This window comes from Leucoraja erinacea, chromosome 2 (genome assembly GCF_028641065.1).
Source record: "Leucoraja erinacea ecotype New England chromosome 2, Leri_hhj_1, whole genome shotgun sequence".
Taxonomy (NCBI): Eukaryota; Metazoa; Chordata; class Chondrichthyes; order Rajiformes; family Rajidae; genus Leucoraja; species Leucoraja erinaceus.
In genome coordinates, this window is record NC_073378.1 from 113,011,092 (window position 1) to 113,036,911 (window position 25,820).

Here is a 25,820-nt window from a genome sequence, read left to right on the forward strand (position 1 = left end):
GTGCTCAATTTCTTCCCACATTCCAAAGATGTGCAGCTTTGTAGGTTAATTGCCCTCTGTAAAATTGTCCCTTGTGTGCAGGGAGTGGATGAGAAAGTGGGATAACATATAGTGAGAACAGGTGATCAATCGTCAGTATGGAGTCGGTGGGCCAAATGGCCTGTTTCTAATATAACTAAATTAAATTATACCTGTTATGCACATTTTCCCTGTGACAGCGTGGGTTTCCTCCAGGTACTCAGGTTTCCTCCGACATCCCAAAGACGTGCAGTCTGTGGGTTCATTTGGTTTTGTAAATTGCCATTAATGTGCACAGGGAAAGTGGGATAACATAGAACTAGTGTGAACAGGTCACTGGTCGGCAGAGACTAGGAGGGCCAAAGGGCCTGTTTTAATGCTGTATCTTTAAACTGAACTGCGCTAAATCTAAACTTAATATGCTCAGCTGGAAGTGTCAGGAATCCCTGACCACATTTTTGGATCTGTCTTGTACAAGCGATTAGTCAGATCAAGGTCTTGGACAAGGGGCATTGCCTTTTGATTAGCAGTATAATCTGCAGTAAAAATGTCCTGTCTGGCACTTGGCCTCCTTTACTATTTTCCTCTTTTATTGTGTTCAGTTTTGGCCACCCTTCCATAGCGAAGATGTTGTTAAGATGTAAGTGAAGAGAAGATTTATGAGGATGTTGCCAGGAAGAGGGCCTGGACTATAGGGAAAGGTTGGACAGGCTCCTGGAACACAGGAGTCTGATGGGGTGATCTTAGAGAGGTCATAGAATGATGGAGTCACAGAGTAATACAGTGTGGAAACAGGCCCTTCGGCCCAACTCGCCCACACCGGCCAACAATGTCCCAATTACACTGGTCCCACTTGCCTGCGCTTGGGCCATATCCCTCCAAACCTGTCCTATCCATGTACCTGTCCAACTGTTTCTTAAACAATGGGATAGTCCCAGCCTCAACGACCTCCTCTGGCAGCTTGTTCCAGACACCCACCACCCTTTGTGTGAAAAAGTTACCCCTTGGATTCCTATTAAATCTTTTCCCCTTCACCTTGAACCTATGTTCTCTGGTCCTTGATTCCCCTATGCTGGGCAAAAGACTCTGTGCATCTACCCGATCTATTCCTCTCGTGATTTTGTACACCTCTATAAGATCTCCCCTCATCCTCCTGCACTCCATGGAATAGAGACCCAGCCTACTCAACCTCTCCCTACAGCTTGCACCCTCTAGTCCTGGCAACATCCTCGTAAATCTTGATGGGAGGTCATGTTATATGACCTCCCATCAAGACGAATCTTATAGAATTTTTTGAGGATGTAACTAGTAGCGTGGATAGGGGAGAACCAGTGGATGTGGTGTATCTGGACTTCCAGAAGGCTTTCGACAAGGTCCCACATAAGAGATTAGTATACAAACTTAAAGCACACGGCATTGGGGGTTCAGTATTGATGTGGATAGAGAACTGGCTGGCAAACAGGAAGCAAAGAGTAGGAGTAAACGGGTCCTTTTCACAATGGCAGGCAGTGACTAGTGGGGTACCGCAAGGCTCAGTGCTGGGACCCCAGCTATTTACAATATATATTAATGATCTGGATGAGGGAATTGAAGGCAATATCTCCAAGTTTGCGGATGACACTAAGCTGGGGGGCAGTGTTAGCTGTGAGGAGGATGCTAGGAGACTGCAAGGTGACTTGGATAGGCTGGGTGAGTGGGCAAATGTTTGGCAGATGCAGTATAATGTGGATAAATGTGAGGTTATCCATTTTGGTGGCAAAAACGGGAAAGCAGACTATTATCTAAATGGTGGCAGATTGGGAAAGGGGGAGATGCAGCGAGACCTGGGTGTCATGGTACACCAGTCATTGAAGGTAGGCATGCAGGTGCAGCAGGCAGTAAAGAAAGCAAATGGTATGTTAGCTTTCATTGCAAAAGGATTTGAGTATAGGAGCAGGGAGGTTCTACTGCAGTTGTACAGGGCCTTGGTGAGACCACACCTGGAGTATTGCGTACAGTTTGGTCTCCAAATCTGAGGAAGGGCATTATTGCCATAGAGGGAGTGCAGAGAAGGTTCACCAGATTGATTCCTGGGATGTCAGGACTGTCTTATGAAGAAAGACTGGATAGACTTGGTTTATACTCTCTAGAATTTAGGAGATTGAGAGGGGATCTTATAGAAACTTACAAAATTCTTAAGGGTTTGGACAGGCTAGATGCAGGAAGATTGTTCCTGATGTTAGGGAAGTCCAGGACAAGGGGTCACAGCTTAAGGATAAGGGGGAAATCCTTTAAAACCGAGATGAGAAGAACTTTTTTCACACAGAGAGTGGTGAATCTCTGGAACTCTCTGCCACAGAGGGTAGTTGAGGCCAGTTCATTGGCTATATTTAAGAGGGAGTTAGATGTGGCCCTTGTGGCTAAGGGGATCAGGGGGTATGGAGAGAAGGCAGGTACGGGATACTGAGTTGGATGATCAGCCATGATCATATTGAATGGCGGTGCAGTCTCGAAGGGCCGAATGGCCTACTCCAGCACCTAATTTCTATGTTTCTATGTTTCTATGTTGCAGTTGAATAAGACGTTGGTGAGACTGCATTTAGAATATTGTGTTCAATTCTGGGCAACATGTTACAGGAAAGATATTGTCAAGCTTGTAAGAGTTCAGAAAAGATCTACAAGGATGTTTTGCTTACATAAGATCATGAAGGGAATAGGTAGGGTAGATGCCAGGCACTGCCTACCCTGACTAAAATTATAAAATGGTAATAACTAAATATAAATAATAAAGGCAAGGGGGAGAATTATGCCTATCTAAGAGATCGATCTCCCTGTTTCCATGTCGTATGACTGTACAGCACTGTGTCTCTCTCTCTCTGAAGCCAATTTTTATGATATTAGCAGCTTACATAAAAGACTGCAGCAAATAAAATAAATAACTGCAGAAAATAATCAATACATTTGTCTAAAATAAATGTTAAGGGTCATAGTACACTATTCTGCAGTTTCTGTTCCGCCCAGCACAGCATGAAATTGCAACACTTCCAGTCCACCCCCATCCCCAACACTGACTCCCTCTATACTGCCTTGGGAAAACAGCCGACATAATCAAACACTACTTACACCCTGGTCATTCTCTCTTCTCCCCTCTCCTGGCAGGCAACAGATACAAAAGCTTGAAAGCATGCACCACCAGATTCCAGAACAACCTCTTCCCCACGGTTATCAGACTCTTGAAGAGACCGGTCATGTGCTAACAATGAATTCCCATTCTTCCAATCCACCTTATTGCAGCCATTGAACTTTTTTACCTGCACTTTCTCCGTAGTTCTAACGCTATATTCGGCATTTCGGCCTGGGAGCCAATGACAACTCAAAGTGTCGCCGAGCAACCTTAACGGCGAGTCATTTTGCCCGGCTTGGCAACTTGGTTTATATCGAAGATAGACACAAAAAACTGGAGTAACTCCGCGGGTCAGGCAGCATCTGGAGAAAAGGAACGTGACGTTTTGTGTCGACGACGGTTATGGGAAAGATGCTAAGTGTGGCGTGACGGAGGGTCGGAGCGAATGTCGGGCCCCGCACAGCAGTGACGGCGACGGCTCCATCTACTCCTCCTCCCGCACCCCGCCCCGCCTGTTAGCGGCAGCTGCTGCTACTCCACCAACGGCGCTTTCAAAACGGACCCTTGGAGGAGGGAGGTGTCGGTCAGAGGCGGAAGTAGAGTGGGGGGGTGGTGATTGGAGGAGGGAGATGTGCCAAAACACAGCTAGGACCGATCCCGGTCTCCAGCGCTGCAATCGCTGCCGAACCGCCACTGGACCATCCCCGTCCCTGCCCGAGAGCCCCCCCACCCCCCAGGGGTGGCCAGAGGCGTCGGGAGTCAGACGGGCACGGCGCCCCCAGGCCCTCAGCCAGGGCAAAACCCAGCTCACTCTGCCTGTCCCGCCAGGTTAACCAAAAGCCCTGTCTGGATTGAGACAGGGCTGTAGGCGAGACAGGCAGTTGAGCTGAAATTACCGTTCACAGAAGCCTCCGCAGCCTCGCCCGTGTGTGTGAGTGTGCGCAAGCGCGAGCAGCTGCCAAGATATTCTGGCCGCGGTCCCCTCCATATTTTGGTTGCGATTTCCGTGCCTGACAGGGACGCCCAAAGCAGCGATGATGCCGGTGTTGCCCGAGGAGCGCTGACCTTCCTTCCTACCTCCTCTGCCCCTTCCTATCTCTCTCTCTCTCTCTCTCTTACGCCCCCCTCCACTCCCCTTATCCTGAGACCCCTCCTCTCCATCCCGCACTGATCCCCATTCCTGCCTCTAGTCACTCCTCCGTGACATCCCCTGTCCCCCCCCCCCCCCCCCCCCCCATCTATTCATCCTGCACTGATCTCCCTAGCCACCTCGCATTGATTCTCCTGCCACTCCCCATCAATCCTACACTGGTCCCCCAATTCATCCTGTACAGACCCCTCTTCCCATCCATCCTGCACTGCTCCACCCCTTCATCTCGCACTGCTTCCCCCGTCCATCCTGCACAGATCCCCCCCCATTCAACCCCACCGACACCCCCCGCGCTCTCCCCCCATATTTTTACCTACTCCAACCAACACTCACTAATTCCCCTGCCTCAATCCATCCAATCCACACCGATTGCCTTCTCAAACCCCCCCCCCACCTATCCATCCTGCACTGATCCCCCCCCCCCCCCCCACCCCATTGTGTTGGTAACAGAATGCAATCAAATATGTTTTTAATTCCCAATGTTATTATTTGTTTTAATCCATAACGATGGATTCATTAAATGTTGAACACGTGAAACATTAAAAACTGCAGTGTTCGATTGTCACTGACACGTTATTACAGAATTCATTTTAATGGCAAATCAATGCTGTTAATATGGAGTATCAGTACTGTAGTTATTTAATGAGCAACATTCACAACTATACGTTGGATTTATCCAGGTTTTACTTCTACAGTCAGTCATATACATCACAAATTTGGTCAGGAGATATTTCAGTTGAACTTTTAACGTTAATTCTGAAGTGGGAATGATGGAAAAAGCATTTATCAACCATATATATATATTTTTTTTTAAATGGTGCTTACAAACTGGGTATCTTCATTGTCACATACATCTAATCTGAATGTCTGGTATTGTGGCATCTTGACACCTTTAAATATATTACCAAACATTTGCTGCATTTATGTCCTTTGGCCATCTCTTGTCAGTTAGTGTAATGTTTAACCTGTCAGATGGGTATAGTCAGTTTTGTCAGCTATTATCATGAAATGCCTTTAGAAAATTCCTTGCAACCTGTATATTTTGTTGTGGATAAATCATGTGGGAAGCGAGAGTGTTTCTGCACCAATAGCAATAACGACCCAATGTTATGGCCATGTCATGATAATTTTTGGTCCTTCACAGAAAACATGCTTGCATCAATCTGTAGTGTGCATGGTTAAGTATATATGTTATCAAGGTCCAGGATTTATTGACACAGGTTGATCATACGCTGAATAATCTAACCACGTTTTTGTTTGGAAGTGGAAAGAAATAATAAAAATTGCATTAATTGCAATGTGTAAAAAGAGTTGAGATACCGTATTATAATGTTGCTGCATGTCATTGTGGTATATATCATGTCTTCATTGGTGAATATGTTAGTTTGTGTCTATTTGAAACAGAAATAATATGTGTATGCTTCATTGAGCATAATTCCGACTGGTAACTACGCACTTCGTCCGAGCACGCGTCATGCAAGTCATCTTAAATGACCACCTAAAATGTCATTTGGCAACCTAAAAAGCTGCCAAGGTTGCCCAGCTGGCAACAGGGAAAAAAAGTTAAGCGAGAGCCCTGCTAATGTATTAGATTCAATTGTATTCTATTTTATATGTATATATGTATTAGATATATTCTGAATGTACTCAAGCATGGTATGATTTGCTTACTTAACATTTTTCACTGTATGTCAGTACACATGACAATAATAATAAACCGATATTGATATTTTCTTGACAACCATATAAATGGCATATCCCCAACGAATGGAATGTATCTACTTCTGCCACTTAAGTAAATGATAGGAATTTCTATTATAACATAAACTTGTACTACAATAGTGACTTGTGTCACAATATAAATCCTATCACCTCGGAGGGCAACTGAGCATGCAGTCTTATCAGGTCAAAGATGATATTCTGAAATAAAATGGGATTTACATACTTAATATGACACCGGAGGGAGGTGGCCATTTGGCCCTTCAGGCCCATGTCAGCTTCCAACAGTGTAATACCATCAATCCCAATCTGATGAGGACTGACCGTCAGTAAGGCATTTTCAAGGAAAGGACACGCACGATAATGAGAAACTACGTAAACAGTTTCCCCGAAGCTGCAAAATTGAATGCTCATTCCAGAAGGCTGCAAAATACCTGGACGATAGATATGATATTGGTCTTTCCACGGTTCTAAGGAAGGGCAACTGGGTAATTTTTTTTTGATACAAAGTGCTGGAGTAACTCAGCAGGTCAGGCAGCACCTCTGGAGGACATGGATAGGCGATGTTTGGGGTCGGGATTCTTCTTCAGACTAAAAGGTTAACTTAAGATAGATACAAAATGCTGGAGTAACTCAGCGAGTCAAGTAGCATCTCTGGAGAAAAGCAATAGTTGACATTTCAGGTCGCAATCCTTCTTCAGACCGTAACCTGCCAATCTATTTTTGTCATACTCACTTTTAAATTTCTGTCATTGAATCGATGAACACCAATGGCAGCAGGGGTGATCTCCATTACATCAAAATAAAAACCTTGAATCAAAATAGAAACACATAATATAAATAATAAAAATTATCTAAAATAACTTCATTTACCTCACTTAATGCTTTGCAAATAAATCTTACACCACCTTGTTCTGTTGTGCTATCTCTCTATCTAATGTCTCACCTTTTTGGCTCTATGACGTGTTAACCCAGATTACACTGGTATAAGCCTGATCCCCACACTGCCTGCAGTCAACCTTGCACTCTACATGAATGTGGAGAGCCCACCTTGTCCACTCAGTAAGAATGAGTGTGGTGGAATCTAGCTGTACTGAATCTTCAAACAGCCTCTTCTGTGATTGTAACCATGGGATCACAAAGTGCTGGAGTTATTCAGCGGGTCAGATAGAATCTGTAAAACATTAGAAACATAGAAAATAGGTGCAGGAGGAGGCCATTTGGCCCTTCGAGCCAGCACCGCCATTCATCGTGATCATGGCTGATCATCCCCTATCAATAACCCTTGCCTGCCTTCTCCCCATATCCATTGACTCCACTAGCCCCTAGAGCTCTATCTAACTCTCTCTTAAATCCATCCAGTGACTTGGCCTCCACTGCCCTCTGTGGCAGGATATTCCATAAATTCACAACTCTCTGGGTGAAAAAGTCTTAAATGACCTCCCCTTTATTCTAAGACTGTGGCCCCTGGTTCTGGACTCACCCAGCATTGGGAACATTTTTCCTGCATCTACCTTTTATAATTTTATATGCTTCTATAAGAACGCCCCTCATCCTTCTAATACAGTGAATACAAGCCTAGTCTTTTCGGTGAAAGGTGATGTTTCATATCAGGACCCTTCTTCAGTCTGTTACCCCAGCGTTACTCAAGCACTTTGTCTACTTTTGTAAACCAGCATCTGCAGGTCCTTGTTTCTACATCTGAATATTTTATTTTCCTGCATTTTTCAAGATCTCAGCAGTCTTACACTGTTTACCAAACTATCTTCTATCTTACCATCTTCGTTTGACAGTCCTCACAAGCCTCCATCCATAAATCCAAGTCTGAAGACCTCTGTCTGAAGAAGTGATCAGTCTTATGAAGTGTTGCAATCCTAAACGTCACCAATTCCTTTTCTCCAGAGATGTTGCCTGACCGCTGAGTTGCCCCAGTACTTTGTGCAATCTTCAGTACAAATCAGCACCTGCAGTTCCTTCTGACACAATCATGAATGACCTCCTCAACCCACACTATAACCTCTGGGCCCTCCTAAGATCATTGGCCATCTCTTATTCCTTTTGCCTCACAGCACCAGACACCCGGGTTCCATCCCGACTACAGGTGCTATCTGTATGGAGTTTGTATGTTCTCTCTGTGACTGCATGGGTTTGCTCCGGGTGCTTTGGTTTCCTCCCACATTCCAAAGAGGTACGGATTTGTAGGTAAATTGGCTATTGTAAATTGTCCCTAGTGTGTAAGATAGTTCTATTCTATGGGGTGATTGGTGGTGGACGCAGAGTTGGTGGGCCGAAGGGCTTGTTTCTGTGCTGTATCTCTAAAATCCAAAACTATCTTTTGCCTGATGAAACACCACTTCAGCAACTTCCACATACCTGGTGATGATACCCAATGCTACTTCCATCACCTTACTTTATCTTCCCTGGCGCCTCTGATGCTAAATATGTTCATACTTTAGAAGTTACAGTATCTTCCAGCTAAGCATTGGAAAGACTGAAGCTTCAATCAGTCCCTGCTTTGATCGTTCTGCTGGCAAAATTGATAACAAGTAGATCATGAAAGGCCAATGCACATTCTCCATTTTACCTATGTTTCCATTATTTCCAGGACTAGTGGCTTTCAAAGCTTTTGCAAATTCATCCCATGAACTAGACGCTCTTTCATCACGGATTCTCTCTCTTGTTAGGGAGCCATTCTTAAAACTAGGGAAAAGGCAGAGTTAGATAAGGATACAAGTACAGGTTTTATACAATGTAAAGCACTTCATTATAAATTCCTAGAATTCTCAACAGCCATTTATCAACATATGATAATCTATCCTTGCCATAATGGGATAATGTGAACGTTGAAATAAAACTTTGTGTATGTACACATTACACATGACTTATGATGGCAGGAGGTCTAAGAGAACGTCCACCGATGTAGGCTGAGCATTAAGCTGTTAATGAGTTATTTTAAAGCCTTCTAAGTTACAGCAGTTTCCAGCTTTGTTTTCCTTTAATAGTAAGAGGTTACAAATCATTCAAAACCAAGTCAATATCTCTTCAACATTAACGTGAGTGATAACAAATGGCAGTACAGACGCTGCCTGAGTTACGTTACCTGCGGACCCTGACTTAAGTCACATGTTATACAAATCGGAAGCAGAGGTGCCACCGTGTATGTGTTAATTCACTATTCGACTCAGAGACCACGGGGGGGGTGGGAGCTCCAACCTGAGACCACAAGGGGGAGCTCTGGCGTGGACACCATTAATGCCCAGACATTTTATTCACTGAAAGCTAAAGGTAAGGCATAGCAGTGTCACTTAGGTGCTCAAACAGTCAAGCTGAAGGGTAGAAGTAATGGGGCACTGGTGATGGGAAAGAAGGGGATGATATGAATTTATATTTAGCTTCATGCAGGCCTTTCTTTGAACACTAAAAACTATCCCTTACCAAATGAGTGCCACGTAGGCATCACTGTCCACTGGGTTGCAGAAGACATGTCCTTGCAGTGTAGGTTTTGGGTCCTGAATCCACAGAAAGACAGTGTCACTTGTTCCCAGACTTACCTGAAAAATACAATAAGGAAATGCATTTAATAAAATGCAAACCCAAGAAGCAGAAGATACATTAGAGTTTAGAGCTTAAAGATACAGCATGGAAACAGGCCCTTTAGCCCATCCAGTCCACATTGACCATTGATCACCAGTTCACATTATTTCTACATTATCCCACTTTCTCATCCACTCCTTACACACAAGGGGCAATTTACAGAGGTGAATTAACCTACAAACCTCCATGACTTTTGATTGTGGAAAGAAACCAGAGCACCTGGAGGAAATCCATATGGTCACAGGGAGAACGCACAAACTCCACACAGACAGCACCCGGATCAGGATTGAATCTGGGTCTCTGGTGCTGCGAGGCAGCGACTCTATCAGCTGTGCCACTATGCCACTCACTACATAGACATAAGCCGTCATGTGCAGAAGGCTGAGGAATCTAAGTGTTTGAAATTATATCAGAATTCATCCAAATAAATGTGGGAACTATTCACTCCAATACAGAGATATTTTTTTAGCTGGATAATCAGTTGCCATCTTCCAAAATTCCCTAGATTCTGGAAAGATTCCAGTGGATTGGAAAACAGCAAATGTAATAAAAGCACTAAATACAAGTTTACAATGCAAAGATAGATGGGGAAGTAATTTGTGCAGAGAGCACAAAGTAAAATACAAATTTTATAAAGTGAAATATGTAATTTACCAAGGAAGAGAAATTCACATCTTGCAGCAGAATTAGCTAATAAATCTCCAAACCTAGCGTCAGGTACAACAGTTTCCCTATTATGACGGAGGACAAGAAAAACTGCAGCATAAGATCTCCGATTACAACGATAGGGTTTCCACAATAAACTACAAATGCGCAAAAATCATAAAGGTTGTAGAGTTGAGTTTAGTTTGAGTTGTTGAGATTGAAGTCTATTTGAAGGAGTTGTTACAGTTACTACAGATGCACAACCTTTTATCCGAAAGCCTTGGGACCAGACACTTGTCGGATTTCGGACATTTTCGGATTTCCGAATGGAAGATTTTTAGCGTAGATTAGGTAGGTAGCGCGGGCGGCTTGAAAAGTCTGGAGCAGCTGCCTCCTCCCCGGAGACCGGGAGAATCATTGCATAAATGTTAGTCAGTTAGTTTGGAGGGATTTTATGTGGTGGTGGTGGAGTAGGGGTGAAGGGGGAAACTTGAATTTTAGTCCCCTACCTGGTCGGAGTATCGTTAGCTTTTAGAAATGTTTGAATGGTGCACTGAGCTGGCTGGGCTTTTTAAATTTCGTTGTGCATGGTTCAGCTGTTACAATGGACAATAAATCCAAAACTACAGCGCTCCGGAGCTTGCCGCACGGCGACGCCGCCGACTCCCGACATTCGCGGAGCTGGGGCGTCCGGCCGCGGGCGGCACTGGATTTGGGAGCGCCTCGCAGCCAAGGGTAGAGTTGCCGGGGTCGGAGCTACAACCGGCGCCGCCCGCAGCCCCACTGGCCACATCGCTGCGGAGCTTACTGCACGGCGACCCGGTAAGGCATTGACCGCTCCCCGCCTCTCCGACCAGGTATGGGACTAAGAATTAAAGTTTACCCCTTCACCCCCCCCCTTCACATAAAAGCCCTCCAAACTAACTGACTAACATTTAAGCAATGATTTACAGATGTTTAAGCGTCTCCCGGTCTCTGGGGAGGAGGCAGCCGCTACAGTAGTACAGACCTGGGTTGACCGTGGGTCGTTTCGGGTCAAGTTTGGCGCCAAACGCGAGCTTTGGTGCGCAGACGACATCTGGAAAAAATAGCCGGTTTTCGGAGTTTTTCGGTTTCCGGAACACCGGATAAAAGGTTGTGCACCTGTACTACAAAATCTAAGCCTACATTGGCACATTCTGTACCAAAAGAGAATGTCAAATCTTTATTTTTTAAAAGAGTGCAGAGAAGATTCACAAAGATGCAGCTAGGACTCGAGTGCCTGAGGTGTAGGGAAAGGTTGGTCAGGCTGGGACTTTATTCCTCGGAGTGCACTTTTTACTCTCCTGGACAAGATATGGGGTTTATAATGTTGTAGATTCTCTGTTCCCTAAAGTGGTAAAGAAGGTGTAAGTAAAGCACGCTTCGCTCCCCCAGTCAAGGCATTGAGTATGAAAGTTGGCCAATCATGTTGCAGCACTACAGGCAGCATCTGTAGTCAGGATGGAGCCCTGGTCTCTGGTGCTGCACGCCAGCAACTCCACCGATGCACACCGGGCCACCACACTGGTGTTCTGATGCAACTCATTGCCACAGAGGGCTGTGGAGGCCAAGTCAGTGGATATTTTTAAGGCTGAGATAGACAAATTCTTGATTAGAATGGGTGTCAAAGGTTTTGGGGAGAAGGCAGGAAAACAGGATTACGAGGCAGAGATCAGTCGTGATTCAATGGCTGAGAAAACTCGATGGGTCGAATGGCCTAATTCTACTCCTATAACTTGTGAACTTGATATAATGACCAGGCATAGATGGAGTAAATAGTTGAGGTGGAGATGCAAGAGTTTGCAGATGCTGGAATCTGAAACAACAAAACAAACTGCTGATGGAACTCAGTTATCCAGGCTGCCTCTGTGGAGGGTCGAGGGTCATTATCTGGACTGGTCAAATATAGTCAATAATCTTTTTTCGCAGCATTGTAATGTCACATATTCTGAGGCAGAGGTTTAAGGCGAGTAGGGGGAAAGCTTAAAGAAGATGTGCAAGATCATTTTTATTTACAGGTACTTGCTGGCAGGGTCAGTAGTAGAAGCAGATACAATATGAAGTTTAAGAGGCTTTTGAACAGACAGGGAACAAAGGCATACAGATCATGTGTATGCAGATGAGATCAGTTACATTGGCCTCATGATCATCTTAGACCCAGTGGGCCATAGGACCACTTCCGCATGGTACTGGTCTACGTAAAAGCAGCAAACATTTCAAATTTTCCTTTTGCAGTGTAAACACGCACAATTACAAACTCGTTCAACACAATTCAATCTTTCTATTTTCTTAAGCGTTCCTACGCTCAAAACTTGCAACTTCTCCGCGCGGCACTGCCCCCCATACCTTTACATAGCATTAGAAGCAGCATAAAGTAGTAGATTGACTATTAATGCATCCTATATCGGATCTGTCTTACTCACCACCACTAGGCTTCAATTTACTGTCTCAGATCACCTTCACTTTCCACGCACATTACTTTCATTTATATGACCACCTTTTTCTGGACTCCCCACATGCAGCTTTTCCTATTCAGTTTTATTGTCCACTAGTGACATAAGCATTGCACAATGTGAAAATGTAGCCACAGTGCTTGTGACTTTTTGTACTTTCACCATTTGTAAAGTTATTAAACGAACCAGTCCCAAAACAATCCCATGGAACCTCACTGGTAATAATTCTCAGAAGGATTATGACATCCCTGCTCTGCACCTCCATGTCTACATATTACCTGCCATCATTTGTCCTGCCTCTCCTCTTTTCCAGCTAACTTCCCCACCCCTATTCCCTTACAGGCAGTCCGAAGAAGGGTCCCGACATGAAATGTCACCTATCCATATTCTCCAGAGATGCTGCCTGACCTGTTGAGTTACTCCAGCACATTGTGTCCTTCTGTGTTCTGCAACCGGCAAGTTTTTACAGACCATGTTATCAGGCAACTGAACCATCCTTTCATCACCTTGTGAGAAGTCCTGAGCTATTACCCACCTCATTGGGGACCCTTGGACTATCTTTAATCGGACTTTACTGGATTTTATCTTGTGCTAAACGTTATTTCCTTTATCATATATCTGTGCATTGTGGACGGCTCAATTGTAATCATGTATAGTCTTTCTGCTGACTGATTAGCATGCAACAAAAACATTTTACTGTACATCGGTACATGTAACAATAAACTAAACAAAACATGTATTCATTGCAAATAATTCCTTTTTTACAATTATTAGACTTTTCAGAGACAGTGTATAAAATACATTACTGGATTTAATGAGCATTGCTTTTGCTCAAATCAAGCTTCTACTTTATCCTGATATTGCTGGCAGATGCTCAACAGATCACCCAAATCTCCACCTGACACCTATGCTATGGTGCAGTGCAAAACACTGAAGAACAGGAACCAATAAATAAATAGTTACCTTATTTATTACCTCCCTATTATTTACCATGAATTTTAGAAATATTCTGATTTAACATTACTTACTTTAATGCAAATCAAGAAGAATTGTTAAGACAATGGCAACATTCCCTTTATCGTTTTAACTCACTATCTGAAGCTCCAGAACAATACAAAGTACTCACTGCGATATCTCCCTGCTGAAGTCGCATTCCTGCCAGTGAAGCTGTAAGAGAGAACAGATGCAATTCATTGTAAATAATATTCAGTATTACATTTCAACTTTTAAATAAAATTATCATGTTAAATTAACAAAGGTGGATAGGGTGGTCAAAAAGGTTTTAGGCCTTCATCAGTCATTGAGTATTGAAGTTGGGAAGTCATGTTGCAGTTGTATAAGACGTTGGTGAGGCCGCAATTAGGGCATTGTGTTCAGTTTTGGATACAGCTATACGAAAGATGTTGTCAAGCTGGAAAGGGTGCAGAGAAGATTTACGAGGGTGTTGCCGGGACTCGAGGGCCTGAGTTATAGAGGTTGAGCGGGCTATTCCTTGATGCGCAGGAGGATGAGGGGTGATCTTATAGAGGTGCACAAAATCGTGAGAGGAATGGATCAGGTATGCACACAGAGTCTGTTGCCCAGTAGGGGAATCGAGAACCAGAGGACATTAGTTTTAGATGAGAGGGAAATGATTTAAAAGGATCCTGTGGGGTAACCTTTTCCACTAAAGGGTAGTGGGTGTACGGAATGAGCTGCAGATAGTTGAGGTAGGTTACTATTGCAACGCTTAAGAAACATTTAGACAGGTACATGAATAGGACAGGTTTAGAGGGATTTGGGCCAAACGCAGGCAAGTGGGACTTGTGTAGATGGGACATGATGCCAATGTGGGCGGGTTGGGCCGAAGGAGGGCCTGTGTCCATGCGGTATGACTATGTCTGGTTTCCAATCATTGCTATACCCTTAATTACACAGATGTTAAATCATTTCCACCACAAAGTGCACAAAAAATATTTCTAAAATAATAGTATTTTTTAGGTCGTTAATGCCTTTCCTATCTCTTACAGAACACCCCAAAGTGCTTTAAAGTTAATTACGTGCGTTGGCCATCATTTTAGTTTAGCAACAGAAGTGGTGCAGTGGTTAAATCTCTCGTCCATATCAAAGTGGATCATTCTTAAAATGTCCTCTTAAATGGCATTGGAGGATAAGTAATAAATTTGGGACTTGCCAGTAATGTCCACAAATACATAAACAAACACACACACACACACACACATCACTGTGCTACAGCAGAAAAACTAATCTCTTTCAGTTAGGTTTGTTGAGTGATAACCATCAGGGGGTCAAGGGCACAACAGATAACTAACTAGCTTCCCTTTGAATGAGGATTATGGGACCTTCCAAATCTACCTGTTGACCAGATGGTTTTCCAGTTAATGACCCAATCTGAAATTGTTCCCTCAGTATTGTATGTCTAAAATTTTGGTTTAAATGTATGCAGAAACCATATTCAGGCAAGAGGTACAGAAGTTTGAAAATGCATACCTCCAGATTCAGGGTCATCCCAGCTGTTATCAGACAACTGAAACATCCTCTCACTAGCTAGAGAGCGGTCCTGACCTCCCTCCTCACCCCACCCCCACCCTTCCCCCCCTCCCCCCCTTCCCCACCCTTCCCCACCCTCCCCCCCCCCCCCCCCTCCATCCCAGCTGTTGTCAGGCAACTGAACCATTCTATCAACAACTAGAGAGGGGTCCCGAGCTACTATCTACTTAATTGGAGAACCTCCCACCGTCTTAAATAGGACTTTACTGGACTCTATCTTGTACTAAATGTTATTCCGTTTATCTTGTGTCTGCACACTGTGGACACTCTGGACTGCTCACTGTGGACGGCACGATTATAATCGCCTATAGGTTTTCCACTAACTGGTTAGCACGCATTAAAGCTTTTCACTGTACCTCGGTACACGTGTCAGTAAACTAAACTAGGCATGGAAACAGCTATCCACATGATTCAGTAGCTGTGCAATGGAAACATATTGTGTAGCCATGTAATGTACCAGTATGGTTTCATCAGCAACTCCTAATTCTACGTAGCACAACAAATCCCAATTTACACACCATCCTTAAATGCATAGTTAACATTGCCTCTATCTAACATTGTGCATACATATCACCATCAGAGTAGTAGTTTAAAAGTCATTACTCTTCTGAGTCAATAAGGAATGAAAATAATTGTAGGCTTGCCGATATCATCCAATCCATAAAAAATGACCCAACGAATCACCCCAATTTGATGAGCAACCTCTCCGTGTTCTGCTGTTGATAATGTAAGAAATGCAAAATCGCAAAGAATGGGCAGAAGCCTGGGGAGTGTTCACATTTACATGATGATAATGCAAATATAAATGTTGTACCAATAAAAAGTCAGCTGTACCAAAGGTTTTATAATCTCTCGTCTTGTCCTCCCACATCCCAAAGATGTGCGAATTTGTAGATTAATTGGCCTCTATAAATTGTCTCTGTAAATTAAACCTAGTGGGTAGGTAGTGAATGTGAAAGTGGGATAACATAGAATTAGTGTGAACGGGTGATCGATGGTCAGCATGGACTTGGTGGGCCGAAAGGTCCGTTTCCATGCTGTACTTTCAAATCAATCAAACATCCTGCAAAGCTTGCTATACCACGGATATAACCAATCTGCGTAATCAGTTCACCTTTAGGAAGACAATGGCTGGCATTTTATCCGATATAAAGAACTATAATCTTACCTGGATTGTCTCCTGTGAAAGCAATGACTTTGCACTCGGGATTAAATCCAAACCGTTTCACAAAGTATGGTGATATCGACCCCTACATTAAAGCAGAGGAAGGAATCTTAGAATCGTAAACTGACATTCATGTACAGGCAGCAGGAACAAATAGCAGTTAGATAACATCGCTGTACTATAAGTTTTTATAGTTACTGAAGATACCCAAGGGAAGATTAGGTCAGATGGTTCTGGATCAACTATCCAAACCTGCACGACCTGCATTTAGGGGCAGGTCAACGGCAAGGTGGGAGGTCAAACAAAGCGACACTTGACCTCCAGCTTGTCTCTGGCGTCTGAGATTCAGAACAAATGTGTGGAAATCAGAGTGAACAACAAACAGGAATCCATGGGTAAAGAGTACTGCAGGGTATTGTGAGAGACAGGGTCTACCAGTACTTGGAGAGACAAGGACTGATTGGGGATACTCTGCATCACTGGTGCATGGGTAAACGGGTCTCAGAAATAGTCATAGAGACGTCCAGCATGGAAACAGGCCCTTCGGCCCAACATGCCATTCCCAAGATACCCCATCTATTCTAGTCCTACCTGCTCGCATTTGGCCCATATCCTTCTAAACCTTTCCTATCCAAGTACCTGTTCAAATGTATTTTAAATGTTATTATCTACCTGCCTCAAGTACCTGTTAAAATCTGCGAGAGTTTTTTGTAATGTTTATTATCGTCATGTTGACTAAGATAAAATTAAATTACAATACGAATACAATCCAGCCATACATAATCAGAGCTAGTAATGCAAAGTGAAAAATACTAGAGCGCAGAATATAGTGTTACAGCATTGTAATGTTACTGTTAAAGAGAAATATGTGCAAACAAAAAACTATGCATGGTTTGCTACACTCGTGACTTCATCTGATAACAGCAAGAAAAAAGCTGATCCTGATTCTGGTAGTACAGGTACATGCCTTCAAGTTTCTGCATCTTCTGCTCAATTGGAGGATAATCTGAAATGATACTGGGGAATATGTCCTTGATTCTCACGTACAATTGGGAAGGAACAGTAAATGCTGACTTTGTTAGCATTGCCAAGAGCCTGAAAAGAAAGCAGAATACAACATTCTGCACGAGTGACAGAATAACATAAGTGGATCTTTCCGATGGAGTATATGAATTGATTCTGCAAACACATATAGGCAATGGAGCCCCTTCAGTAAAACATGGAGATTGTTGAGCTGGCTCGGAGATTTGTCAGGTACTTTCAGCGTGGATTTGACAAATATTATCCTAGTAGGAATTTCCCTTAAACAACCTCCTGGAGATGTGTGTCTGCGGCATATGTATTTCTGTGTTCTGACCACTGAGCGGTGCTGCAGTGCAAACTATTATCTATTTATTCCTCCAGAGACGAAAAAAACAACTGGAGGGAATCAGTAGGTCAGGAGGATGAAAATGGACAGATAACGTTTCGGGTTGGAAGGCTTCTTCAATACTGGAGCGGAGATAGCTGTTGGAAAGGGGTTAGGGGGAGGGGTAGGGCAAGAGTTGTCAAGTGATGGCTGGAGACACAAGGAACTGCAGATGCTGGAAACCTGAGCAAAACACTGGACACGAGCAAAGTGCTGGAGGAACTCGGTGGGTCAGGCAGCATTCATGAAGAGAAAAGGCAGGTGCTGTTTCGGGCCAGCACCCTTCATCAGACTGATTGAAGTTGGAAAAGAGAATGGGGATGGCTCAAATACTCAAATACTCACTCACTCGTCCCCGGCCTATTGACAACCCCGATCCCGACAGTGAAGCCCAGACACAGGTGTGTGGCCGTGCCAGTGGCTTTGCGCAGGATGCGGTACAGCAAGAGCTCGGCGCCACTGCTCAGCACTCGCCACTGCTCGGCGGATCCACCATTGCAGCCGCTAGCACTGGCTTCCTTGCGTCACCGCGCCTGGACGCCGCGGCCTCGGGCCCGGGAGGTTCCAGAGATGACGGAAGTCTGCGGGCCGGACAATTAACGGAAGAAAAAGTCTGCAGGCCGGATGATTTTGGGTTACAGGCCGCATTCGGCCCGGGGGTCGTAGGTTGCCCACCCCTGCTCTAGAGATACAGTGTGGAAACAGGCCCTCCAGCCCACCGAGTCTGCGCCGACAAGTGATCACCCGTACACTAACACTTTCCAACACACTGGGAATCATTTACAATTTTAACGAAGCCAATAAACCTGTACATCTTTGGAGTGTGGGGAGAAACCAGAGCACCCAGAGAAAACCCATATGGTCACAGGGAGAATGTACAAACTCCATACAGACAGTACCCGTTGTCAGGATCGAACCTGGGTCTCTGGCACTGTAAGGCAGCAACTCTACCGCTCTGCCACCGTGTTGCCCAGATCCAAGCAACAGGCAAATCTACCCCATCCATCCCGCCGCTTTCCCATATGCTTGTTTGTGCTTATGGGGCATTCATAAGCCAGGGACGACCTCCAACAGGTGCCACTCTTATGATTCTAAGAGTTTCTAGGCACTTAACTACAGTTACTGCAGTTACCTTAAACAACTAATAAACAACTTCTGCTGTGATATACATTAGAAATGTCATTCATGTCATACCAGTATGGAGTGGGACGGCAGTGGGACGCCAAGCTTCCCCTTCAGATCAGGACCACAGGCATCTAGGCATTGCTGTGACCACTCATGTGCACGGATATCCATCAGGTTCATACCGGAACCTGCAGAAAGACAGCTAAGACTTGGTAAACCAGCAGTGACAGTGAACACGTAAGATGGAGAAATTATGTTCTTCATTCCAAAGGGAGGATAGATTTTTAAAACCAAAACTAAAATATTTCTTTAGTTCCCATTTCGGTCCCCAGTTTGTATTATATATATTGAATAATAATTTTCTAACTTCCAAATTATCCTCCCTCTCAGGCTTTTACGCATATTGACAAAAATAACAATGTGAATTATCTTGTTAACACAAAATGCTGGAGTAACTCAGTGGGTCAGACAGCATCTCTGGAGAAAAAGGATGGGTGACGTTTCCTGTTGGAACCCTTCTTGCTTCTTTTGTGTCTATCTTCGGTATAAACCAGCATCTGCAGTTCCTTTCTAATCTATTCCCCTGTTCTTGTATCTGACATTCACTTCCCACCAATAAATTCTAAACATGTTAAATTGACATTAATTTGCTTTTAAAAATTAGAACATTATCGGATCACAAGGGGATGCTGATCAATGCAAATTCCTATTTGTGACATAGTAAGTCTGAATTCTTCACAAATTCGTATAGAATAATTCAACATCCCTGTTATATGTCTTCCCTCGGTTATGAATGCCCCATTTATCAACACATATTTGTACATACAAACAAGCGTCTGGGAAACCAGTGGGGTGGATGTGGTTGGATTTGCCTGCTGTTGCAGTGCTGCAGGCATCTTCTGCTAGGTGCCTGCAGCACTGCCCACAACACACCCTCACCCAGGGCCACAGCAAATGGTGGCTAGGCCGAGTCAAGTAGACGTACGCACTCCCTTGCTTTCTCACAGTGAGGCTGGCTGGCAGCTGCTCTCCCTTTAGAGATGTTCCTGTGATTCTCTCCCGCGCAGCATTTTTGTTCATTTCCAACTTACGAACGGTACAGGTGACGAAGAGGAGTCAGGAATGGAACACTGCTGTGACCTGGGGACTTCCTGAGTCTGCAACTCAATAGCACTTTTGACTTGGCAATACACATAGGAGGAACTCAGCGATTCTTGCAAAAATTCAATAGGCGATGTTTCGGGTTAGGACTCTTAGAGTCATAGCGTGGAAGCAGACCCTTCGGCCCAACTCGTCCATGCCAACCAATATGCCACATCTACACAAGTCCCATCTGCCTGCTTTTGGCCCATATCCCTCTAAACCTATCCAATCCAATAACCTAACCAAATGTTCAAATCTCCTCCAAGCCCGAACCGGACAGAACCATCGCCTATCCAATCCCACCACAGATGCTGCCTGAGCCGCCGAGATCCACCAACAAATTGGGTTTTGCTCAAAATTCAGCATCTGCATTTCCTTGTGCCTGCATTTCTAACTTCTGACTTATAATTGACTGAGGCAGTATTCACAATGTAAATCAATAAATGACAGGCTCATCCTAAATCTTCGTCCAGATGAATTATTCTTGTTCTAAAAATGTTCAGGATTGTTATCATTTAAACTAATTTCAAGTGTCAGGAGTGTTAAACAATTAATGAAGGAGAATGCACTTACCATCACTATAATCAATTGCTGCATAGTTTCCAAGAAACAGGGAAGCAGTAAAGCTGCTGACCAGAGAGATTCTCTGAAAGAAAGATCAGTGTTCACAAACCATTTACGTACAATAAAATCAATTTCACAGCTTGCTTTCATTATGCGGATCAATGACTGATTGGAAATAACAGGATAAAACACCGCAAGGAATCTACATTAATTTGGAATGACGATGGATTTATGACTTTTTTTTACCTCAGACAAACCAAAGACAGAATTTCACTGAAAAAGACAAGGTGCTGGAGTAACTCAGCAAGTCAGGTAACATGCCTGGAGAACATGGATAGGTGATCGCAACCTGTCAGAATAATTTACTTGAGACAATGAGCGACCTTTAACATTTCTTTCTTTGCAATTTATGTGCAATGACTCGTCAGACAACGAGAACAATCAAGCAACTGCTCTGCAGACCAAAAGTATGCAGCCTTTTTATATCAAATTTGACAGGGACTTATGTGCAGTGGGTCACATACATTTGTTTGCACGATTGGGTATTGTGATCCTATATTCTACCCTTTTCCCCCCCAAGCAACATAGCCTTACCACTAATAAAAACAATTCATGCAGGTGTTCAAGTTGTCGACTTTGTGGGTCAGTATAATTAGATATCTTTAACTTAGTGCTGATGTGAATTTTAATGAATTAATGATCAGTTCCCAAAGTGTGAAGTGCTGCCCATGATCATGACTAGATGAACTACTCAGTCCCCCCAATCCCCACAGACCCTTCTTCCGAATTACACCGGTTGTAGGTTTTCTCAATCTCAAATTACCTTTCCTACCAGGGGCAGCACAGTGGCAGAGTGGTAGAGCTGCTGCCTCACAGCAACAGAGACCCAGGTTTGATCCTGACCGGGTGCTGTCAATGTGGAGTTTGCATGTTCTGTCTGTGATCTCGTGGGTTTCCACCGGGTGCTCCACTTTCATCCCACATTGCAAAGATATGCGGGTTTGTAGGTTAATTGGCCTCTGTAATTGCCCCGAGTGTGTAGTGGGAGAAGGAACGTGAACGGGTCGGTGTGGACTCGTGGGCTTGTTTCCATGCTGTATCTCTAAACTAAACTAAACCACTTGTGCTAAAGTAAAGCCGTTCATGCCTGGTGAAATATTATTTTTGTTTTTTACCTAACATGTGTCACCAATTCAAAACTAGGATCAAATCATCAGAGAATGCTGATCAATGCAATTTGCTCAGAATGGCCTGATGCATTCATTTAGGGGAAGGAGATGGGGTGAGATAAAATAGTGGGGATGGAGCACACAAGCAACATATATCAGTTTGGTCATCTGACTGCCTCCTTTGCCGTAAATTCTAAGTGCCAGAACAAACAAGGACACAGCCTGCTGATCACAACAATCTTAGCCTGCCAATGAACAGATGACTACTGTTAATGAGATGTCCAAGGTACCAACATTACAGTCTGTTCAATAAGATTTAACACTACAGAGAAGCAGCAATATTCTGAGCTCACTAAAGTACACGGTTATAATTCAAATAAAACATAGAACGATACAGCACACGAACAGGCCCTTCGGCCTATAATGTCTGTGCTGAACATGATGCCAAGACCAACTCTTATCTACCTGCGTATAATCCCCTTCCTTCCATTCCCTGCACAGCCATGTACCGTCCAAAAGCCTCTCATATACCATTATCGTATCTGCCTCAAACACCAACCCTGTTCCAGGCACTCACCACCTTTTGTGTAAAAAAGTTCCCCCTGCACATCTCCTTTAAACTTTGTCCATCTCATCTGAATGCCATGCCCTCTTGCCTTTGAATTTTCCATACTGGATAACAGGTTCTGACTATCTAGCCTATCTATGCCTCTCATAATGTTATATACTTCTAACAGGTCTCCCCACATAAATAGTAATAAAGTGCACAGAAGCACAAATTGATGTGCATTTGGACAACTTCGGTGTGGGAAAATTATCTCAGCATGCTTTGTAGGCATAATTTGAAAATCAGGCCACCGAGCAAACAAGCAGATATTTGGATGATTAAAACCTCTAGTTAAAACATTGTCAAAACACTCTAGTCAACTCCTATCCCCCCTGGTTAAATCCCTCCCTACCTATGTTCAAGACCTCAGACACTCTCCGTCGTCTCTGGGCATTACATTCTCTCGGCCCCCATCCCCTCACCTTCACTATGGACGTCCAGTCATTCTACACCTCCTACCCCACCAGGATGGTCTTAAAGCCCTCTGGTTCTTCCTCGACCGGAGAATCAACCTATACCCGTCCACTGATACTCTCCTCCGCCTAGCAGAGTTGGTCCTTACCCTCAATAACTTCCCGTTTGACTCTTCCCATTTCCTCCAAATACAAGGCGTAGCTATGGGCACACGCATGGGCCCCAGCTATGCCTGCCTCTTTGTTCGAGGCGTACCAGGGCCCCATCTCCGACCTCTAACTCCGCTACATCGACCATTGCTTTGGTGATACCTCCTGCACCCACACACAACTGACTGACTTCATTCACTTCACCATTAACTTCCATCCAGCACACAAATACACCTGGACCATTTCCAACACTTCCCGAGCATTTCTTGACCTCACTATCTCCATCGCAGGTGATAGACTACTGACCGACATCCACTATAAACCCACTGACTCCCATGGCTATCTGGACTACACTTCTTCCCACCCTGCTTCCTGTAAAGACTCCATCCCCTACTCCCAACTCCTCCGTCTACGCTGCATCTGCTCCCAGGATGAGGTGTTCCACACCAGGGCATCGGAAATGTCCTCATCCACCCCTACTATAGATGAGGCTCTCACCAGGGTCTCCCCCATACCCCGTAACACTGCTCTCTCTCCCCATCCCCGCACTCGCAACAAGGGCAGAGTCCCCCTAGTCCTCACCTTTCACCCCACTAGCCGTCACATACAACACAAAGCGTTCCGTCAGTTTTGCCACCTCCAACATGACCCCACCCCTCGCCACATCTTCCCATCTACCCCCCGTCTGCTTTCCGCAAAGACCACTCCCTCCGGAACTCCCTGGTCAATTCTTCCCTTCCCTCCCACACCACCTCCTCCCCGGGCACTTTCCCTTGTAACTGCAAGAGATGCTACACTTGTCGCTTTACCTCCCCCCTCGACTCCATTCAAGGACCCAAGCAGCCGTTCCTGGTGCGACAAAGGTTCACCTGCATCTCCTCCAACCTCATCTATTGCATCCGCTGCTCTAGATGTCAGCTGATCTACATCAGTGAGACCAAGCGGAGGCTTGGCGATCGTTTAGCCGAACACTACTCTGCTCGATCCACATCAACCAACCTAATCTCCCGGTGGCTCAGCACTTCAACTCCCCCTCCCATTCTGAATCCGACCTCTCTGTCCTGGGCCTCCTCCATGGCCAGAATGATCACCACCGAAAATTGGAGGAGCAGCACCTCATAGGGCAGTCTGCACCCTAGCGGCATAAACATTGAATTCTCCAATTTCCGGTAGCCCTTGGTGTCTCCTCCTCTTCTCAGCTCTCCCCCAGCCCTCGGGCTCCTCCTCTTCCTTTCTCCTTTCTTCTCATCGCCTCGCCCGCCCCCCAACCCAGTCTGAAGAAGGGTTTCGGCCTGAAACGTTGCCTATTTCCTTTGCTCCAAAGATGCTGCTGTACCCGCTGAGTTTCTCCAGCACTTTGTGTCTACCTTTGATTTTCCAGCACCTGCAGTTCCTTCGTAAACACTCTAGTCACATCACTGCTTTCAAGGAGGCAGGGGGGTGAGAAAGTTCCCTACATTACAATGACTCACTGTGGTGGATGTTAATATGTGTTTATTGTTGTTTTTATTGTATTATATGTATGACTGCTGCAATTTCGTTCAGACTTCGGTCTGAATGACAATAAAGGCTATCTATCTAACTATCTATGATCAGTTTTCCAAATCCACCCCTAACGTTGGCAAACGTTGAGGTTTTGTGTGACACTAAATAAATTAAAGCTCTTCATAACAAAATAACACTAAAGATTCTTGGTTACTTTCCATCTTAAGGATGTTTGATGCTTTGTCGTGGGTCAGTTGGCATTAAAGAAACTGGATTAAAAATAACCTCAGAAGCTTCTGTACTCATTTGATAAAAGTCACAGTGCATGGAGGTCAGTAATGAGAAAACAGTTTCTGAGCAAAGGTCACTGTTAATGTTTGATTGGTAGCCAACCTAGTGATGATTAACTGCAGATGTTGCCTTGATGAAAAGGTTCTGGCCTCCAAAACACAAAGTGTTCGCAAAACACAAAGTGCTGTCGGAACTCAGCGGGTCAGAGTGCAACAGCAGAGGGAAAGGACAGATGACCATTCGGGTCGGCAAGCGATAGGTGGATACAGGTGGGGGGGAGGGGATTGTTAGGCAGATGGGCGGAGAATGTGCTAGAGGTGGAACGGGGACAAAAGAGTGGCAGATAAAGAATGAAAAGGACACTGAAATGTAAAGCCGGAGGGAGGGATATATGTGAAAGAGGGTGTCCTCCACACATCTGGCAATCAACCTCCCCCCACCCACCCACCCGCCCTCCACTCACCTATATCCATCTGTCATCTCAATTGTTCAATGATACCATTATTTGGCCTGGGTACAGTGACATCCTTTTTTGCATACAGTTCAGTAAAAATCTGACTACACATGGCAGAAATCATAGGTACAAGAGTGTAAGAATAGTAGCTCACACTGCAGTACACAAGAGTCACCACGTTTCTGGTGCCAACTTGCACTCTTCAAGTTTCATAGTTCTCAAACATGTAGAGTCTTAACTTGGCCACAAAGGCCCATTGTCCACTTGCCAGGATTTGCTCCACCCTCGCCTCTCTTTACCCCGCTTCTCCAACGGGCTCCATCCATCTGAAATATATGTCCATTTCCTCCACAGATGCTGCCTGACCTGCAGCATTACTCCAACTGTGGAAACAAGGAACTGCAGATGCTGGTTTACACAAAAGGACGCAAAGGGCTGGAGTAATTCAACAGGTCAGGCAGCAACTCTGGAGTAACATGGACAGGTGACATAATGGGCCGGAATCCTTCAAGCTGATCAGTTTTGACCTGTTAACATCACCTATCCAGGTTACTCCAGAGTTACTTCAGCCATTTGTTTTTTGCTGAAGATTC

The 25,820-nt window shown here is 44.6% G+C and overlaps 1 protein-coding gene across 4 annotated transcripts in view; it reads right to left on the reverse strand.

Annotated features, from left to right (window-relative positions):
* Positions 1-25,820, reverse strand: part of xylb (xylulokinase homolog (H. influenzae)) — a 139,704-nt gene that overhangs the window by 95,995 nt on the left and 17,889 nt on the right. For all 4 annotated transcript variants that reach the window (XM_055663846.1, XM_055663855.1, XM_055663856.1 and 1 more), the window contains exons 7-13: positions 20,668-20,740; positions 19,021-19,139; positions 16,422-16,503; positions 13,830-13,870; positions 9,426-9,541; positions 8,575-8,690; positions 6,727-6,800 (exon numbers count right to left, since the gene is read on the reverse strand). In XM_055663846.1, coding sequence (XP_055519821.1) covers positions 6,727-6,800; positions 8,575-8,690; positions 9,426-9,541; positions 13,830-13,870; positions 16,422-16,503; positions 19,021-19,139; positions 20,668-20,740 — 621 coding nt within the window. The remainder of the gene's footprint in view (positions 1-6,726; positions 6,801-8,574; positions 8,691-9,425; positions 9,542-13,829; positions 13,871-16,421; positions 16,504-19,020; positions 19,140-20,667; positions 20,741-25,820) is intronic.